Genomic DNA, 18,681 nt, shown 5'->3' on the forward strand with positions numbered 1-18,681 from the left:
AGACGAAAGATATGCCATTCTCCCAAAAACTGCAGCATGAGAATTGATGGCTTGACAGCTTAGAATGTACGTGATTTTTTAAAAACTCACACTACAGAAATGTTCTGAGCAGATTCTTCGTGCTGTGCTAACTTAATTTCCTTCTACACCACCTCATCCAGTGGCTAAACGGAAGGCCATGGATGTGGGGATTTTTTTTTATTTTAGCAAAGCTTTCGATTGTCCAACATTGGACTCAAAAAACCTTGTGAGGTTCCTTCAAATTCAGGATATTGTTTTGATGATTCAAATTTCTCATGCAATGAAGACCCAGGAGCTCATGGTTGTGGGCTACACTGTCACCTTATAATTAATGGCCACTTTTTACCATTGCTTTGTAGATAATTTATTTCTCCTTCAGCCAAGGCTGCACCCACACAGCTCATTCCCTCTGGCCCCTCGGTAAGCTGCCAATCCCCCACTGAAACAGGCTAATGGACTTATCTTGCTGTCATGATCCTGAGAAGGAAACTTGTTCTGGGTTGTCAACAACCTCTAAAGGAGTATTGGTACTCAGAACACAGCCCACGGCGCTCTGCTGCTTTGCAAGGACTTGAGAGAGCTTAGGCTTAGGCAGGAGAAACCCGTAAAGCCGGGTCAGGGCCGGATCTCACTCTCAGCACAACTCCCCCGGCAGAGAGACCCTCCTCTCCACAGCACAGCTCAGCAAGTCATCGCCATTATTCATAGCAGGATTTAAGGGCACAGTTTACACATGCTAATGTATGCTAATGTTTTTCTGATGGGTTTGTCACTTGTTAAGCAGGTTGTGGTAACGCCTGGGCTGTTGAACAGCTTTTATCCCAACCTGCAGTGATATCTCAAGAGGCACAAATTGGAGGAAAGATTTTTAACATGGATTTCAACTCTAACAGCCTTAAAACTCCCACCACAGGTTTGTGTTGGGGTTTCTTTACATTCATATTTCTCTCTGAATTCCTGGCCTTATTGTCCTCCAGTGACTGATGGAGTAAGAGGAACAAAAAAATGCAGCTTCCTTCCAACGCATCTGATTTTTGAACTATTAATATTTTAACCCATTACTCTTGCTCCATTTCACATGGATTTATGGTAAGAAAATACCAAGAGGATGCAGCATGAGCTCATAGAATTCTCCTCTCCTCAGCTTGCCTGTCAATCATCTCTGGGACTGCTGCAACACTGCTGGAGATGAGAAAATATGTTAAACCCAGAAGATTCAGCAACTCAGGAAACTGCAGAAAATAAAAGACAGGCAAGCCCCTGAGTATCCTCACATAAATTCATGCATCTCACCAAGGGTGCCATAGCTCTTTTCACCTTTTGGGGATAAGTTGTGGACAGAAAACACCATGGTGTCTAACTTCTGATGGAAATCAACCTTGCTGACTTTCCCAGAAGCTCCCTACTAAACACCTGGCAGCACATCTACCATTCCTGCTGTGCTGAAACTGACTGGAGCTGGTTTGTCCTACTTGATTATGAGCTTGGCAAACCCAAGGTCCTTAAAAACACCAGGCAAACACCATCTTAAATCACAGAACTGTGGAATCCTAGGATCTCCTGAGTTGGAAGGGTTCCACAAGGACCATCACGTCCACATCTTGGTCCTGCACAGGACATCCCCAAGAATCACACCACATGCCTGACATTGTCAAAATGCTTCTTGAACTCTGTCAGGCCTGGTGCTGTGACCACATCCCTGGGGAGCCTGTTCCAGTACCTGGCCACCCTCTGGGTGAAGAATCTCTTCCTGACACCCAGCCTCACTCCCCCTGACAGAGTTCCATGCCGTTCCCTCAGGTTCTGTCACCAGTCACAGGGAGCAGCCATCGGTGCTGCCCATCCTGAGGGAGCTGAAGCCCACAGTGAGTCCTGCCCTCAGTATCCTCTTCTCCAGGCTGAACAAGCCAAGCGCCCTCAGCCATTCCTCGCATGGCTTCCCCTCTAGACCCTAATTCCAGACAATTGTTGGTATTTTCAAAACTGTCCTATGATTTTCCTGTTGATTAATTCATGATTGTACCGACTCCTCTTCCAGCCTAGAGAAAGCTTGGGTCTTTCAACCAGGCCAAATCCCTCCACAGCACGGAGCATGAACTTTCTTTGTGGCCTTTTTCTCCAGAGGAGCTTCTTCCCACAGAGCTGAGGCACAGCCTCCTGCTTTGAAAGTTTTGCAGAGGTGAAGGGGCAGTTTTGGCTGAGGTGAAGGGGTCAGTTTTTGACAAGATACAGGGAACATTTTTAGATGAGGTGAAGTGGGCAGTTTTGGCTGAGGTGAAGGGGTCAGTTTTAGACAAGATACAGGGAACAGTTTTACATGAGGTGAGGCGGGCAGTTTTGGCTGAGGTGAAGAGGGAAGTTCCAGCTGAGCAGCGGCGTGCAGAGGTGGGACTGCCCGCCGTTGTCGGGATCTGGGGGCAGCACTAACACAGGAGCTGCCCAGCACGGCCCAGCGCTCCCCTCACGCCGCCCCGCGCGCTGCCCTGAGGGGAGGTAGGGGCGCTGCCTCCGGCCCCCCCCCGCTGCCCGCCCCTCGGCGGCACGTCACGCGCTGACGCACGCACGCACGCACGCACAGGCGCGCGCCGGGTAACGCCGAGGGCCCCGCGCGTTTGAAGTTGGCGCGCGACTCGCGCCCTCGCTCGCCCCCCCCACCCTCGCACCGCNGCGCAGGTAAGCGGCGGCGGCGGGGGGTTTGCAGTCGCGTTCTCCGGCCTCTAGGTGTCACGATGGGGCTCCGGCGCGGCTGGGGCCCCGCAGCGGCCGCCGCCGGGGCAGCAAGGGGGGCTTTGTCTCCCTCTACCGTCCCCGCGCCGCCGCCGCCGCCACCGCCGCCATTCCCCACAGCGCGGCGCTGGGCTGCGGCACCGCCCGGGCCGCCCGCCCTCCTTCCCTCCCCGGCCGCCGCCACCCGCCGGCCCCGACTCCATTTTCTTTCCTTTGTCTCCTCCACCGCGCCACCGGCGCTGATTAACCGCCCCATTACCGCCCCCTCCCTTCCCTTCCCGTCCCGCACGTCCCTNCCCGCCCCGCCACCGCTCCCCCCCCTTTCTCGCACCTCCGCGGGGCTCGCCCGGCGCCCTCCGCCCGCCGCCCGTGTCCTGCCGCGGTGTCCGGCCGGGCGCTGCCCGCGGGGACGGCCGCGTGTCCCGCTCCCGCCGGCCGCCGCCTCGCTGCGCTGGCGTGTGCGGCGGAGTGAGAGGCGCTGCGAGGCGCAGAGCGGGACTCGAGCTCCCTCTGCAAGGCAGGCTGAGCAGCGCCATGCAGCAGCACCGGGGCGGGCACGGCTGGGGGGCGCCCGCTCTCGCCGCGGTGACCGGCCGGCAGCCCCCCCGCACCCCCCGCGCCGCTCCCGGAGAGCGGCGGCCCCGCCGTTCTGTGTCCGCCCTTCCCCCCCCGTCCCGTCCCCGCCACCCCACTTCGGGCCCGGGGTCCCCACGGGGCTTCGGGCTCCGATCGGGAGCACCTGGGCTGCCACCGAGCCGCCGACCAGCTGTGTCACTTGCCGGGACCTGGCCCGGCTGCCCGACTCGCGGGGCACCTCCCGGGAACCTCCCGGGCCTCCGCAGCCGGGCGCTTGCCCAGGGATGGAGCCCGAAATCTCATGGCAAAGGACGGCGTTATTCCCTCCCGTCCGTGGGTCTGTGCTGCTTGGGGGGGGAAAGCACAAAACCCGATTCTTTTTGTGATGCAGTGGAGGAAACCGCACTTGCTCTGTGTCCAAACGCTTTGCTGTTTGTTCTCTATATCAGCTTTAGATTTCTTTAGAATATATGTTTATATGGTATCGGATTTGGCCTTGTGTTAACCTTGTGAAATTACTTGGATAGAAGGGTTTTGTCTTGTATTCCTTTCAGTGTAATCCTGAGGACTTGCCTGTTGGTGAGAATGAGCTTGCTTTCCTGTTTGTGACTTCCTATTTTTTTGCCGAGCGTTTCTCCCCTTAAATACATGCATGGCTGTTCCTCATCTCTGGTTAGTTACTGAATCCTAGTAATAAACTCCAGAGGTGTCGTTAAAACACTGTTTACCACTTCCAGTGTACATGTTTTTGTTTCAATGCAGGAAGTGTGTAAATATCATCTCACATTCTCCAGTTTATTAATATTCTGCCGAGCCTGTTGAATCTGTAGGAGCCCGTTGAGTATTGGAAATAATTCCGTGCTGTATTCAAGCTGTTCTTACTTAAACGATCCCCCTAACACTTTCCATCAGTGTAGAAGGCATCGGCAGAACTGAAAAAAGGAGTAATTTTAGTATAAGGGCAAAGCAATGCTTGCTGCCTTTTTTTTTTTTTCCTAGGTTGATGGATTTTTACTTCCATTTTGTTTTTCTTCTGGATATGTAGAGCTAGCTCAGTTTTAATGTCATCCACTGTGCATAGATGGTTATTAGGATGCATAATAAGGCTTAAGAAACTTTGTGGGGTATTTTTGAGGAGTAATATCTGAGCAAAAGGTCCAAAACTCGAGTTCCTGTAGCCTCCAGTGGCCCTGCAACTGAAATAATACAGCAAGGCTCGTCCATTTCAGACAGAGCTTGGAGAACTGTCACTACAGCGTTAAGTTTTCTGGTGACTCGTGCCTGCAGAGTTTCTGAGGGAAGGAGCTATTTCAAGAGCTGTTTTCTGTGAGCAGGCTGGATCTTGACTGTGATCTGGAGCTAATCTGTGTGCATCCTCACCAGCTCCTGGGGCTGCAGGTTGATACCCGCCTGCTGCGCTCCCAGGGCTGCGTCTTGAAATGCCAGAAGCTGACCCGTGTTATTCTTGACTTTATTCAGCATTTACCTGAAAAATCTAATTATATGGGATTACTAACTTGCTAAGGAATTTCTGTGCACAGCCTACTCCAGAATTTAATTTCTTCTCCTTCCTTTAGGACTTCATGTCCAAGAACTCCTGCTTTTCCAGATTTTTGGAAGTTGGATGTTGAGTATTATTAGGCCTGTATGTTCTTGGAGCAAAGCCAGCCTGTTCCTTGCACTTATTCCTCATACTTAAACAGGTTCCACTGACCTCTGGATAGCTCTCCCTGCTCTGTCCGAGCAGTTTTTTGTACATGAGCTCTTTCAGCTATATTATTGATTATATTTGCATAAAAACTCTCTAATTCCCCATCCTGGCAACTTTAGCTTCTCCTACCTCTTTACCAGAGAGGGAATGCTGGAGGGAATAATAAGCATTAGGATCCCAAATGTGCTTGTAGGTGCTCTAGAAATATGTGTAATAAGGAGCAGCCCCTGCTTTACCTGAATATGAGGACACACACTGACAGGAGCTGAAAGAAACCAGAGCTTTGACTGCTTGTTTTGTGTGTGATAACTTACTGAACTGTACTGATTTATTTGCTTAACTGTAAACCCCTGTTCATCCATTTGGCTTTAGTTCGGATGCCCAGTTCACTCTTTGTTGTACTAAACCTTGAAATGTCAATACAGTATCAAGCTCTGCTACTCTGTAACCTACGTGTCTTAGAGACACACACAGATCCAGGAAATTCCCTTCTATTGGTTGTATTTAGTGTCAGTAACAATGGTTCAGATCATACCTGGCCCTTGTTCTTTCAGGTTTTTTACTGAAACTTAGAAAGAATCTGTCCTGACTGTAGCTAAAAATACTGCTTTTTATTGTGCTGAAGGAATTTTATTTACAACACCCTGTTCTGGTGCTTCTCCAAGATCTCTCCAATAATTCATCAGTCTTTAGGAATTAAGTGAGGTATGCTTATCGCAGACGTATTTAATATGAAAACTAAAGAGTTGCTGCTCAGCTGAGTGATCTGTTTTTCTCTGATTAACAAAAGTAACCTCAAAGAGAGCAGAATAAACAGAAGGTGAGTAGGGAGTTTTATGTTTCAGATCATGTTAACTGTAACATTTAAGTAACTATACACAGAACAACTCGATTTAGGTATCTAATGTAAAATAAAGCTGAAGTGAAGTTTTCATCTTAATTTCCTTCCAATGTGGTTCTTAACAGGTGAAAAGAGAAGTAGTGCAGAGACAGCTCTCAAGAATGGCGCAGTTAACGTGCATTGACTTAGGGGACATCTCTGATAGAATGGACTCCCGAAGCATTATTCTCTAACTATCCCTACAGGTGAAGTTTTGAGTCATAGATAGAGTTGCATTTCTTCTGTAAAGGTTTGTTTTTAGAGACCCCCCCTCCCCAGTTCAAGCCCTCCCACAGTTTACTGTCAGCTACCTGAGGATTTCAGTGTGTGGGGCTCATATTAAGAGGTGAGGCCAGGAATGTTTGAAAACATTTAAAAGCACAAAGGCAGTGATCAGTTAGGATATTCTGACCAGTGACACTAGCAAAGGCTTGTGTAATGGTGGCAGTGCAGCAAGCTGAACTACAGGGTATTTTTTTTCTCCCTGTAGTGCAAGTAGTCTGCCCAGATACATAATGCTGTATCAGTCAGTTAGCAGCAGCATCTTATTTTTTCTGCTATAGCTGCAAACTCATGAAATTTCTAAAGCTTCATGGGTTTCACTGGAAAGCTTAGCTCAAATGTAAAGACAGGGTTAAGTAAGTTCATCTTGTACTGAAAATCTTGTTTTGCATATTTTTTTCCCCATAGTGTAAAAAAATTTCTGTTGACATCATTGAATTTGTCAAATTCTGGCAAAACAGAAGGCAAATCCCAGATTGTTTGGCATGTGAATTGCACCCCTGTCTGTATTAATAATGCATCATCATTAGAAGCCTGTATATGTCTCAAACATCCACAGGTAAAGTATATAAAAAAAAACAAACACAAGCCAAAGCTTAACAAGGAAATTCTTTAAAACTGCCCCCTACCAGAGTACATTGGGAGGTGAGAGAGACATTTACCTTGGCATGTTGGTATATTTTTCACTGCTGGAATATTTTTAACTGCAGTATTGGAAGGGATATTTTATAGTCAATGCACTTTGGAACAATAGTGAAATTCCAGGAGGTCAGAGAAGTGCTGATGTGTCAGTTCTAAAAGGAGGTGGAGTGGATGAACATGGCTGTGCAGGGAGGGTGGCAGGTGCCCAGAACACCTTGGGTGTTTGACTAGCTCTGCATGATGTTAACACACGTGTAGTTCACATTATTACCAGCTCTCCTATTTATTCTTAGTACAGAATTTAGTTAAAGTAGAGAAAAGTGTTAATCCCACTAACAGAGGCTTTAAGAAAACAAGAGCTTGTTAATTTTATTTCTTGACTTTTTTAAAGGACTTGATCTTGACGACCTTACTGTATATTAATGTTAGTACTGAGTATCAGTAAATGCCATCTAGTTCAGGATTAATCTGGAGGTGTACAACAGTGAATAGTTTCCATGGATATTCAGCAAAAATTAGTAATTGCTTGTCACAATTTGTTTTCATTAATGATTTTGTTGGTGAAAAATGTATTTAAAAACTTGTTCATGATAAACTTCTGGTTCATGGAAAATCACTAAGGCAGCCATTGTGATTACTGGATTTACTGGAGTAAATCCAGTCCAGTGTGTGTGCTAAGGCTGCTACACGTAAAGCTGTTCACCTGGGAACCAGGTATTCCAGCTGAATTTAAATCAAGGCACATGGTATCCTAGAAAGCAGTGATTGAAGTGTGTTTTGGAGTCATAGTGAATAAACCGCATAAACACGAGTTTCCAAGGTGATGCTGTGACAAAGAACCTAATGTGGTTCTTAAATGCATTAGTAGAATAAGCAGGGATATGTTCTTGTCCATCTTGTGGGATGGGATGAAGTCATTCCCAAAATCCTGCATATGGTTTTGGCCTCAGCACTCAAAACTCTCCCAAAGATTACTGTGTGAAAAGGGATTTGTCTCCAGTTTGATGGAAAACAGTTGTATTGCCTTGCAGTAAAATGTTAAACATGTGCTGTGCAGCTTCTCATCAAAACTGAGGTGACTTGATGAGTCCTCAGATATGTCCCTTACAAAATAATACTGGATATTAGTGATCCTGTTCTAATCTTGGTGACAAACACAATATGAATTTGTAGTCCAATGAGTTCAAATTAAAAGGCTTACGTTTTTCACAGTGAGGGTGATTAACTAATGGATTGATATCAAGAGCAGTCACGTGTTTCTTAATTTCTTAACATCTTTGAATCAAGATTGTGGGGAAAAAAAGTCTGAAAATTGCTTCAGCCAGCTGCAAGGTGCTGATCTTTTCTTGTTTCATTTATATTTAGAAAACTGTAATTCATGAGAGATCAGGCTCGGTGATAAACCAGGGTTGCTAAAGAAAAAGGATGGATAGCACCTCCTCTTCTCTTGAACCACCTTCCCTCTTTTTGAACAGAGAGAGGTTTAGGACTTTCCCTTTTCAATCAAGAACGTGATAAAACCAGTAAAGTCTTCAGAATGGAGAAAATAAGCAGATACTGATATATATTGGAGATGTGTCAAATAGTGTCCTGTATACTCGGTCCAGACTTGTGACTAATGCATCGTGATCTGAGGCTGTGGCACTGGGGAGCTGTTGGAAAGATAAATGTTACTTCTCTGCTGCCAGGACAAGCTGCTGGCTTGTGTCCAGCTCGCTGCCTACCAAGCAGCCCAAGGACCTGGGCACAAGCCCTGCTGCCCAGACAGTTTTTGTATCAGCAAAGGAGTTCTTCTTCCTGGTTCTAAGCATGGCAAATGTGCAGAGGGTGAAGCAAGGTGATTTTTATTGAATCCACTAAAGAAAACATAGCTCCATAAAATTGTGTTACATAAAATTATTTATTGACTTATTTTATATATGGCATTTGTGTTTGTTTTGTGGAATTATAGTCTCTGCAGTGATCCTAGTTTTAAACTGGATGCTGAGTAAAATACTGACTTAATCAGGAATTAAACTATGAAGCATAAAGCTGTAGAAGAAAGAGTAAACAACTCAGTAATTTTAAGCTATGTTAATGCCTCATGTGTGGAGACTTGACACAAGTGTTTGACACTTTCTGAGCTCTCAGGGATGTTGCAGTGAATAGCTTGATGGTGGCATAAGCATCTCTAGGTGGAGATTGCTGGAAGCTAAGGGGTTTTTTCACATCTTACATTAAAAAGGTGGAAAGGGGATATGTAATCTTGAGAACTCAGAGCTACAGAGCAAACCTGCATGTAATCCATGTGCTCCTCTGCGTGGTAATTTCAACAGAAGCACATGATGCTCGAGTTGGGCAATTCTGGTTTCTCCTGGCTGTTCATAAGAAGGTGAATGGTGTCACTCTGCTGCTGCCCCTTGAGTTCTTCACTGAACTCAGTCTGTGCCCAGTCTGGCTGCTGTGCTTCCCCGTGCTCACACAAGGCCAACTTCTTGGGTAAATGCAGCGAGTTTTGTGGTGAGCCTATAGCTTGTAGGAGTGAAAAATGAGGTAAATACACCACAATTGATGGGAAACCAGTTTTGGTAAGAGACTGTGGAGACACTGTAGGTTCAGAAGGGGATCCGCAAGTCCAGAGGCAACGATCCCTAATCCCTTACTGGGTGTTGGGATAAGGGTGGTAAACCACAGACATGACTGATTGCTCTCCCTACACAGTGTTTCCTGCTAGGGTTTTTGGAGACAGACTGCTGCACTAAATGGACAGTGATCTGTCCTTGTAGGGCTTTTTTTTTTATGCTCATGTTGGATGAAGGAAATTTTTTCTTTTTTTTCCCAACCTATTAAAAAAGTTATACAAGGAAATTTGCAATTCTTGCTGTTTTGGGAATAAACACCAAAGCACTTAGGGAGGTGAAAGTCAAGGCTTTCCTGGGAAATCAGGTTGTCTTGCATCAGGATGGTTGTGACCCAATCTCTTTCCATGTGTGTGCTGGCAGTTGCATCCCCAGGTGATGAACTGGTCAGCGGAATTTGCTTCGTGAGGGAAGTAGCATGTAAGTGGATGTGGAAAAAATGCTGCCTCAAGTTTGATTTGAGCCTTTGTGGAACCATGCCCCAAAATCTTTTGGGGTAAGTAGAGGCTTTCTGTGAGGGAAGCTGAGAGCACAAGTAGTAATAGCAACATTTGGCTATTTGTAAACATTTTTTACTCTTTTGAAATGGAGCTGTAAACTTCCCTGTATGTTTAAAATTGTTGTCCAGGCAACAATTCTCCCATTGTTTAATGTTGAAAGAGACATGGTTTCTCTGGACCGGCTCCTGGAAGAGCCTTTCACTGCAGTAGAACCAGTAGTGATTTTTGGCCAATTACTTCAGCTTCTTGTATAGTTTTTCTGTCTCCTTGTATTTGATTTGCAAAGCTCTTCCCTTGAAACCGCTTCTAACATCCAGAGATTTAAAATTAAAGCAGGAAATGGTACTGAATTTGAAATTTCAAAACCTCCTGGTTTTGATTGTATAATTCCATGACATAAGTTAATAGTATTACATTTTAACCAGTAGCTTTCTCCTGTGTGCTAAGCTGTTTGCAGTGGAAGTACAATCTAAACTTCAGTTTTGCTTTCTCAGTATGTACTGCAAGAAAACCCCTTAAAGGCACTTCAGGAGTTTCCAGATTACAGCTTGGAGAAGAATGACGTTTTTGAAGGCTAGCAGTTCCAGTCAAAGCTTATCAGATTATTAAAACCTTTCTTCTTTTCTTTTCTTTTTGGAGGATGGAAGAAGTTAGTGTTATCCAACATTCCTGCTGAGTATATAACTTACTGCCACTTCTGATCTTTGAAGAGAGATTTATCGCTTCCTGTGGCAATACTGAATACTCAAAAGGTACTCATTGATTACTTGATCCTTGCCTACCTTCCATATTTATTAATACTCTTCTCTCCTTCCTGCCAAAGAGTGACTGCTGTTGACTCCTGCCTGCTCTGAGCTACCTGGAGCATTACATGATCCCAGAGTACTTTATGCTTTGCTCCTGTAGTGTGTGTCCTGTTAAAGCAGCTGCATCCTCTCCTTGTCCTCCCGACATTTTGACCTACCTGAAGAAGAATTTGTGAGCTTCCATGACAGTATGATGGAGCTGACTATGAAATATTTAATGTCTCACTTGCCTGACGTGACATCTGTAATGGTTTTGGAGACATCTGCTTTGAGTGGCTTGTGCATACAAATCCTTAGGGATGATTTCTCCGTCCTCCACCACTCAAAGGAGTGAGATTGAATGTTTGTCCTGCTGTGTTACCAGTTGGATCTTCCTGGTTAGAAGTGCTTGATCCAGTGCAGTTGTTGGTCAGTATGATGTGCTGCCTCTTGAAACAGGCTGTCCAGTGCTGGCAGCCAAGGGAGAGTTTTCATCTGCCTTTTGGCACCTTTCCTATTGCCTATCAGACAAGATACAATTTCTTGTTAACATCCTGGAGAAAAGAGGATACAGTAGCCCTTAGTATTTCAAAGACAGATCTTTCCTTTTTTATTAGGTTAGATTTACTCACTGTGGACCTGGGTTTTCTCCTGCAAATTAAAAAAAAGTAGTGAGGTCTCTTGTCAGTACTGCTTCCTCTTTTTCCTACTGAAGTCCCTATAGGAGTCTTGTCTGATGTGGATCTTTGTACTTCATAGCACGTGTGATTCTCTGTCTCCTAAACAATAAAACACAGTATGTGTGCTTTTTTAATGCTGTTCTCTTCAATACTGGGTGGATATCCACCACTCTGAAAGTGCAGGTCCCCAGTAGATTGCCAGGAGTTACTGTACATCTGTTCATATGCTGAAGAACTGATCAGTATATGAGAGCTTGCAGAAGTGTTCCAGGGCCTCTACATATTGTGTGGAAGTGAGAGCTGAGATCAGTAAATCTCAGTCCTAGGAGCATCATAGTTATAACGGCATAGATGGAAAAATGTCTCAGTGTTTTGTGTTTGAAGTTTAAGTATGTCCTTCATTTTATGTAGTGCCAGAGAATGGTAAAATAATTTTGGTTGGATGGGACCTCTTGCGGAACCCTGGTTCTGCCCCTGACTCAGTGCAGGGCCAGCATTGATGCTCGATGAGATCAGTTAGGCTTGTATAGTGCCAGAGAATGGTAAAATAATTTTGGTTGGATGGGACCTCTTCTGGTACCCTGGTTCAGCCCCTGACTCTGGCCCTGCAGGGTCAGCATTGATGCTAGATAAGATCATTAGGAAGTATTTTTGTTTCCACAGCATCTCTGAGCAACCTACTCCAGTGTTTGATCAGTCATTGTTGTAGCTGGTCTGTTGCACTTGTCCTTTGACTCTCTGCTTCCAAGAGTATTGCTCCATCTGCTCTTTGCTTCCCTTTGGAGGTAGCAGTAGGATCTCCCCTGCTCTTCTCACAGCTAGCTCTGTCATTCTGCTGCGTAGGTCTTGTATTCCAGCCACCTCATTGTTCTGGCAGCCTTCTGGTGTGTTTTTTCCCATGTGTTCTGAGCTCAGCAATGGACATGTGAAACACTTTAAATTTTCAGTTTATGCCTGTTTTCCTTCAAGCTTATCAAACATTGCCCATATGTCAAAGATCTGATGGAATGTAAATTCATGCAAGGTATTTTATGCCAGAAAATACACCAGGCATTTAACAGAAGTTTGGTATCATCTCTGCAGTAAAGGAGAGTAGAAGTGACTTACTCTCCCTTCAGGACATTCCCTTGGAGTGGATCAGAACAAGAATGCCTTGCATTTTTGGAGCTCCTTGGATTGTACATTAGTAGGTTGATACTTCTTGAGTGGTGTCCAAGCAGCTTCAAAACATCTCATTAAAAACTCCAGTAACTTATTTCCTTAATCAGAATCAGTACCTTATAAACAGAGAGGGGCAGTGGCTGTGCCTTGCATTAAGTCACCACCAGTGCTAATCTGCAGAGATCTCTGTGAAATGTTCTCTATTTGTGTTGTCTTCAGTGTAGAAAAGAGCTGCAATTACTGGTATGTTTTCTCTTTCCCCTCATAAGAGTTTGGGTACAATCTTTATTTAAAACAGCTTTCTTTACTGTTAAATCATTGGCCAAGCAGAAGATTAGGTTTGAAAAATAGAAGAAAACTATTTCTTGATTCAAAATTTCAGGAACCCCAAAGTGGATAAACAGATGCTTCTGTTCAATTCAATGTGTTGTCCTCTTGTGTGTGTGACAAAACTTCTAAGGTTGTAATATTCCACGTGGGTGGTGTTAATTTTGTATCAAGTGTCTTTTGAAGGGAGAAGATCTCTCTTGAGGCTTTTCTGCATTAATTGAAAAGTTTGTAAAGTTCAGGAAATCTTTTCCAGTGTTGGACAGCACAAAACCTGGCAAGGATGCAGCTTCCATCAGCAGTCTTAGTATGCCCTTAGCAGTAGAGCATACCACATGTGTCCTCTGAGCATCCTCTTCCCTGGTCATGGCCTGTATGTAGCATTTGTGGTTTTTGCAGAATGAGTGTTAAATAAAAAGAGATAATGTCACAATTTTTTTTAAAGCTCACTATCACTGAGTATCCACAGCTCCAACAATCCTCTTATCAGTAATGGTTTTTGAAGCTGGTAAACAATTAAAAATAGACTTGCCATGTAATAAATGCAGCCAGGACCCAAACTTGAGTGCCTTGTACTAAATAAATGACAGAAGAACCTGGAGGGGAAGCACTTAAATTCAGAGGGTGTGAAATCCAACTAGTGTGAAATCCAACACTGCTTGGCCTTCATTACTGAGTGCAGCAGGAATACGTGCCTCTCTTGAGAATTACTCCTCTGGACTTCCTTACCATTCCCAGGGTTTTTAGCATGTGTGCACACTGCAGACTGACAAGGATTACAGAAAGGAATGATGTGCTGTCTTGTAAATATTTTATTTCTGTAAATGTGGGTATTTTAAGCCCTTAATTGATAAGGGTAATGAAGCTTGCTTCAGTGAGGAGAGAGGCTTGTCTTCCTCAGGGTGGCAAGATTAGAACTGTGTTAGAGCTGATTTTGTTATTTGATACAAGCAGTATATCCACTGCTGAATTGACAGTGTGTAAGGAGTGATATTTGCTCTCATTTACACCTCTTCAGCAATAAAAACTCCTTCAGTGTGTGATGTGCTATTCCACAGCACAGGACAAAGAGGCCATCTGAAGTAGGCAGAGCTGGCTCTAAAATGTCATATTGCACTTGTAATCTGACATGAGGCATGCAGAGCTTTAGGTTGTCAGAACTGTAAATGCTAAAGAGTTTGAGAACAGGTAGTTACAGAAGCTTGTAAAATTAGTTCAGTCATCCTAGTGAAAGTGTTAAAGCTGATTAAAATATTCCTTTGGTTTTGCTTATGGCTCTTTTGGTAAGTGAAGGGGTCCTCAAGCAGTTACCAGTAGTGCTCTGTTAGGGGTGTGGGACTACACCTTTGTTAAACAAGCATTAAATCCCAACCCCCCTTACCTTTCTGTTTTATGTAGTTTCACTAGTTCATCTGTTCTGTTCCAGAGTGAGTTCTGACCTCAGGAGCTGCATGAAGAATAGCCAGCATGAAGAGAACAAATCAGTCCAGGCAGAAGTGCAGAAGCGTCAAGAACATAAATGTAAATTGAGGGGGTTTAAAGTGTGGTATGTGTTCCATGCTGAGGCAGTAGTTTCCTGAACATAAAGCTTAACGTTGTGCTAGTAGAAACCCTTTTGCCTTGCTTCTCTTTTGGCTGCCCTTAGTGTTGGGGCACATCAGAGACCTAGTCTGGATTGAAATAAGTATCCTTGGCTGGGTGAGTTCTGGCCTGGATTGGTTTCCTGACCAGTAGCTGCAGTCTTGAAGGTGCTTGTGCAAACATGAGGAATAGTTGGGCTGATGGAGGCAATGAATGGGCAGTTTAAAGGCAGGGATGGTTTCTTTGCAGAGTGGGTGTGTTTGGAAATGAGACCTTACTGCTTTCTGGGAGACAGGGTTTTTTTTCTTCCAAGATTGAGTGCCTTTGTGGGATTTTGGGGTTTTTTTGCTTCATTTGCTTTGAAGGTTGATTGTAGCACTTTTAGGGCTTGGTGTATGAGAATATTTGGAATACGAGTCCAAATGAATTAGGGATGTGTGTAAAACAATGAAGCTTCTTAAAATTTCAGCATGAGGGTCACTTTAAAGGAGTCACCTGGGTTTGATTCTGTTTATGTCTGCTCCAGCACTTACTAATTCAGACTAACTTTTCTGTGACTCAAAAGCAAGGATGTCTTAATTTAGGCTCTGGGAGTTTGTCTTGTCCACCACCCTTCTGCCATAGGTGCTTTCAAAACTCTCCTGGAATTTCCTGTTCCTGCTGCAGCAACAGTAAACTGCACCTCTGTGTTTGATAGCCTGACATTAGGTTAACTAGCACTGACTTTAGTTTTCCTTATGTGCATCAGGGTGTGATTTGTGAGGTGACTAATAGTGCATGGGCAGCTGTTGTTCATGGGGTAGGACCCAAGTTACCATCCCAGGGATAAGCACTTCCTGCTCCTCCAGTTTGAAGCCTGAATTCCCTCGTGCTGGTAGAGTATCACTACTTAGTGAGTACCTGTGCAAAGGTAAAAGAAATAGCTGTTCCCCAAAAGTTTATTCTTGGATGCCTGTTCATCTAGGTGAAGCCTTGGAGGAAAACAAAATCCAGATACTTATTATGAGGTCTCTAGAATGCCATGAAACTTGTTGCACAGGTCTTTTTTCAGGTGTGGGAGTGGCTGGTGTTACCATTTTGGTATCATGCAACCCTACATCAGATGGCCAAAGAATCCTGGTCTGCTCAGACTTATTTTGAAGATATACCTTCTTCTGCTGTTAGCTGTTTGCCAGTAAATTAAATGAAAGCCTAAATTAATGTGTGATGGGAGAAATGACCAGAAATACTTGATGATAAAACTAAGAATCTTTTCCAGTATCTACTTACAGTATAAGGCTTCACTTTTTTGTGGCAATGGATTTTACAGGTTGTTCAACCTGAAATAATTTTTGATTTTCAATTTAATACCTTTAAGTATTCTGATGGTCTTTCATCAGCTTCTTCATCACTTCTACATTATGAAGACCTGTGAAAGGGAGGGACTGATTAGTTTTATGATCTAACATCAGCTAAAAAGAAATTCCTTTGTGACTGGTTCTTTTAAAGTGTAAGTCCTATTGTATTCTACACCTGATTAGATTGCATGTTTGTCCTTCTGAAATGGACTGTCAGGTTAGCAAAACATGATGACTTCCTTACTAAATTAAAAAGGGAAACTTTAAAAAAATTATTGATAAGAGTATATTTCACTTGCATTTCCTAGCTTTCAGTAGAGAATTCTCTGAGTGAATAAAGACCTAGTGTCATCTAGTGAGATGCACTAGCAGTTATTGAAAGACGTAGTGAAAAAATAAAACAGATTTTAAAGAATGGTCAGTAGGAATTGAAGGAGAAATTAAGGAAGAATGGAACAAATTTTAAGAACGTTAACTAATTTTGTCCCTATTACCTTCTCATTAGACCTTTAATTCTCCAAATTTAAAACAAAAACAAGGAAAAAAACTATTCCAGAAATAAAGCTGAAAATGCTTTCATCAATCTGCTTTCTTCATCAAGGCTTTCCTTGTCAGGTTACAGGATATCCCAAGTGACTTGAATATGTGTGGGATTTGTTGTCAGTAACTGCAATGTTTTTTTATCTTTTGTTTCACAATGCAAGTTTCAAGCAGTTGACATTATTGTATCTGCTTTCCTCTCTGTTGTAGGCTGCAGCTTATTACAGCAGAATTAGCAGTATTAGTTCTGGAAGAGCCATGATCTGGGGCTTTCTGCCACTGTCAGGTGCAAGGATTAAGAGGGAGCTTGTTCAGCAAACAGCTGAGGAAAGATGTGGAATTGAGTTTCCTTCTGCCTGGCTGGGGGCCCTGGGTATATACTCTGTTTCCATGTCTTGCATGAGCTCCCTGAGTTTCTGATCCAAAGTGAAAGGTCAGCTTTATTCTGAGTAATTGCAGGAGATCACAGGTGTGTGCTACTTGCTGACTGAAAAATAGGGGTCAGTGCTGATTGAAGCTTCTCATTGCTTCGCGTCATTTCGTGAGACACAATGAAATTGGAAAGAGCTCTGCTGGGATCCCTGGGCAGCAGTAGCAACCAGGAGGATTTCTTCTGTAGGTTACAGGAGGAGCAGGGGAAAAAAGAAAAAGGAGGAAGCACAGAAATGGCACAAGATGCATTTTGATTCTAACACTGCACCAAGCTGGCTGTGGGTGAGGAATGTCCTGTAGCCAGGGACTGGCTTGGCTGTGCCCTTGGGAATTTGTAGGGGTGGAACATCTGGGCCAAATTAGTTCTCAGTTGAGTTCATTATCGTGAATTATTCTGTCAGTGTGAAGGAAAAAGCTGAGAGCAGCTCTTTGGACAGTGAGTGCTGTGTTTAGCTGTCTTACAGAGACCATGAAACTATTACACAGGTTAAAAATCTGGTCTCCTGTCTTGTTAGTAAGGAAAAAGTGGATTCTCTAGATATCAGTTTATTGTAGGGATCAACTTAAAAGCTTTGAATCACTCCCTGAGCGATGTTCTCTTCTTGCCCTATTTAGACCAACCTCTCAGCACAGACACCTTGGTTAGGTAATCACCAACGCTGACTGTCTTCTCTGATCCCCTCACAAGGTCAGCACTCAAGGAAACCATCCTTCTACAACTCTGAATTTTCCAATTGCAGTTCTCATTCCCATGGCTGGTTTATGTATTTCTTGGGGCATAATCTTGACAGGCCCCTTTTCATGCAGAGGAAAAGCAAAAATGTTCATTAACCTGTGGTAAAGTTTGCTTTTTTACTTCTAGTTTTCTTGCTTTTCCTTATGCCCTCCAAGATGCTGAAATATTTCTCAGAATAATTGCTTAATAGTGGGTTAATGAGACTACCTTTTTGTTTTCATTTAAATGTGCAGTAAATGTTTGTCCATTTTACTCTTCTTGTTTGCTTTCAGTACCAGTGTTGTAAGTGGCAAGGAAGAAATGAGAAAACAGCTGGAGATGGGCGTAGCAGTCATAACCAGTGAATATGGGAATGATTGCAGTAGCCAAATGAAGGCCTTAAGCTTTTACTATGAGAAAATTACTTAGTGAAAGAAATTTACCCAATGTTTTAGTTTCTCCTGTTGGTGGTAACTCTTTGGTGTTTTGCATGTGAAAGGCACAGCTGGCCCGTTTGGATGTATGTCTGTCTGCTTTAGAGTAAGTTACGCTCACGCCATGTTCATCTCTCATCAGGGCAGCTCTGCTGGAGGAAATGGCAAGGCTGCCTACCTGTTAAACTGCCTTATCTCGGGCTGTGCTTAGCTGGGAGACTTTTCAGGGAAAAGATAGGGCTGTTTCATGGTGGGAAGGAGAATGGCCAAGCACTCCTGCAGTTAATCTGCATCTGCTCATGCCCTAAAATACTTACACAGACATGTGTGGACTGCAAGCAGGGGACAAAAAAGTCTGTTGTCTATAAACCCTGTTGGATATGTGTTTTTTTTCAATCTTTCTCTTGCTTTAAGTGGCATATACAGTGCATAATTGCAGGCTCCTAGTTGAAGTTTTTGTTTATTCATTTATTCAGCTTTCAAAGGGATTCTCAGGGAATGCAGGAGAAACATAAGTTTCCCATGTTTTAACATTAGGATTTATTTCCACTCCCATGTAATTTTTAATAAGTGGCTAATCTACAAGTGTCAAAGCCATGTCAGTTTTTGGGTGGGATCTGTGTGTGGATTGACTTGAATTCAAGGCCTGAATATGCTACAAGGTGATAGGGTTGTTTGCACTAATGCAGCTGCTGATACTTTTCATTATTTTATGAATATCAAAAATTTACT

General features: G+C 43.8%; 1 protein-coding gene across 7 annotated transcripts in view; it reads left to right on the top strand.

Annotated features, from left to right (window-relative positions):
- Positions 1-5,734: 5,734 nt before the first annotated feature.
- CTCF (CCCTC-binding factor) overlaps positions 5,735-18,681 on the top strand; it is a 31,497-nt gene continuing 18,550 nt past the window's right edge. Inside the window, exons 1-3 of one of the 7 annotated variants that reach the window (XM_041458741.1) lie at positions 9,825-9,953; positions 10,597-10,709; positions 14,337-14,431. In XM_041458741.1, coding sequence (XP_041314675.1) covers positions 14,378-14,431 — 54 coding nt within the window. In that variant the 5' untranslated portion in view covers positions 9,825-9,953; positions 10,597-10,709; positions 14,337-14,377. Of the gene's footprint in view, positions 6,122-9,824; positions 9,954-10,405; positions 10,710-14,336; positions 14,457-18,681 lie in introns of those variants that run through there. The other 6 variants (XM_041458738.1, XM_041458742.1, XM_041458740.1 and 3 more) reach the window with 6 other exon arrangements.

This window comes from Pyrgilauda ruficollis, unplaced genomic scaffold (assembly GCF_017590135.1).
Source record: "Pyrgilauda ruficollis isolate IOZ18807 unplaced genomic scaffold, ASM1759013v1 scaffold13, whole genome shotgun sequence".
Classification (NCBI taxonomy): domain Eukaryota; kingdom Metazoa; phylum Chordata; class Aves; order Passeriformes; family Passeridae; genus Pyrgilauda; species Pyrgilauda ruficollis.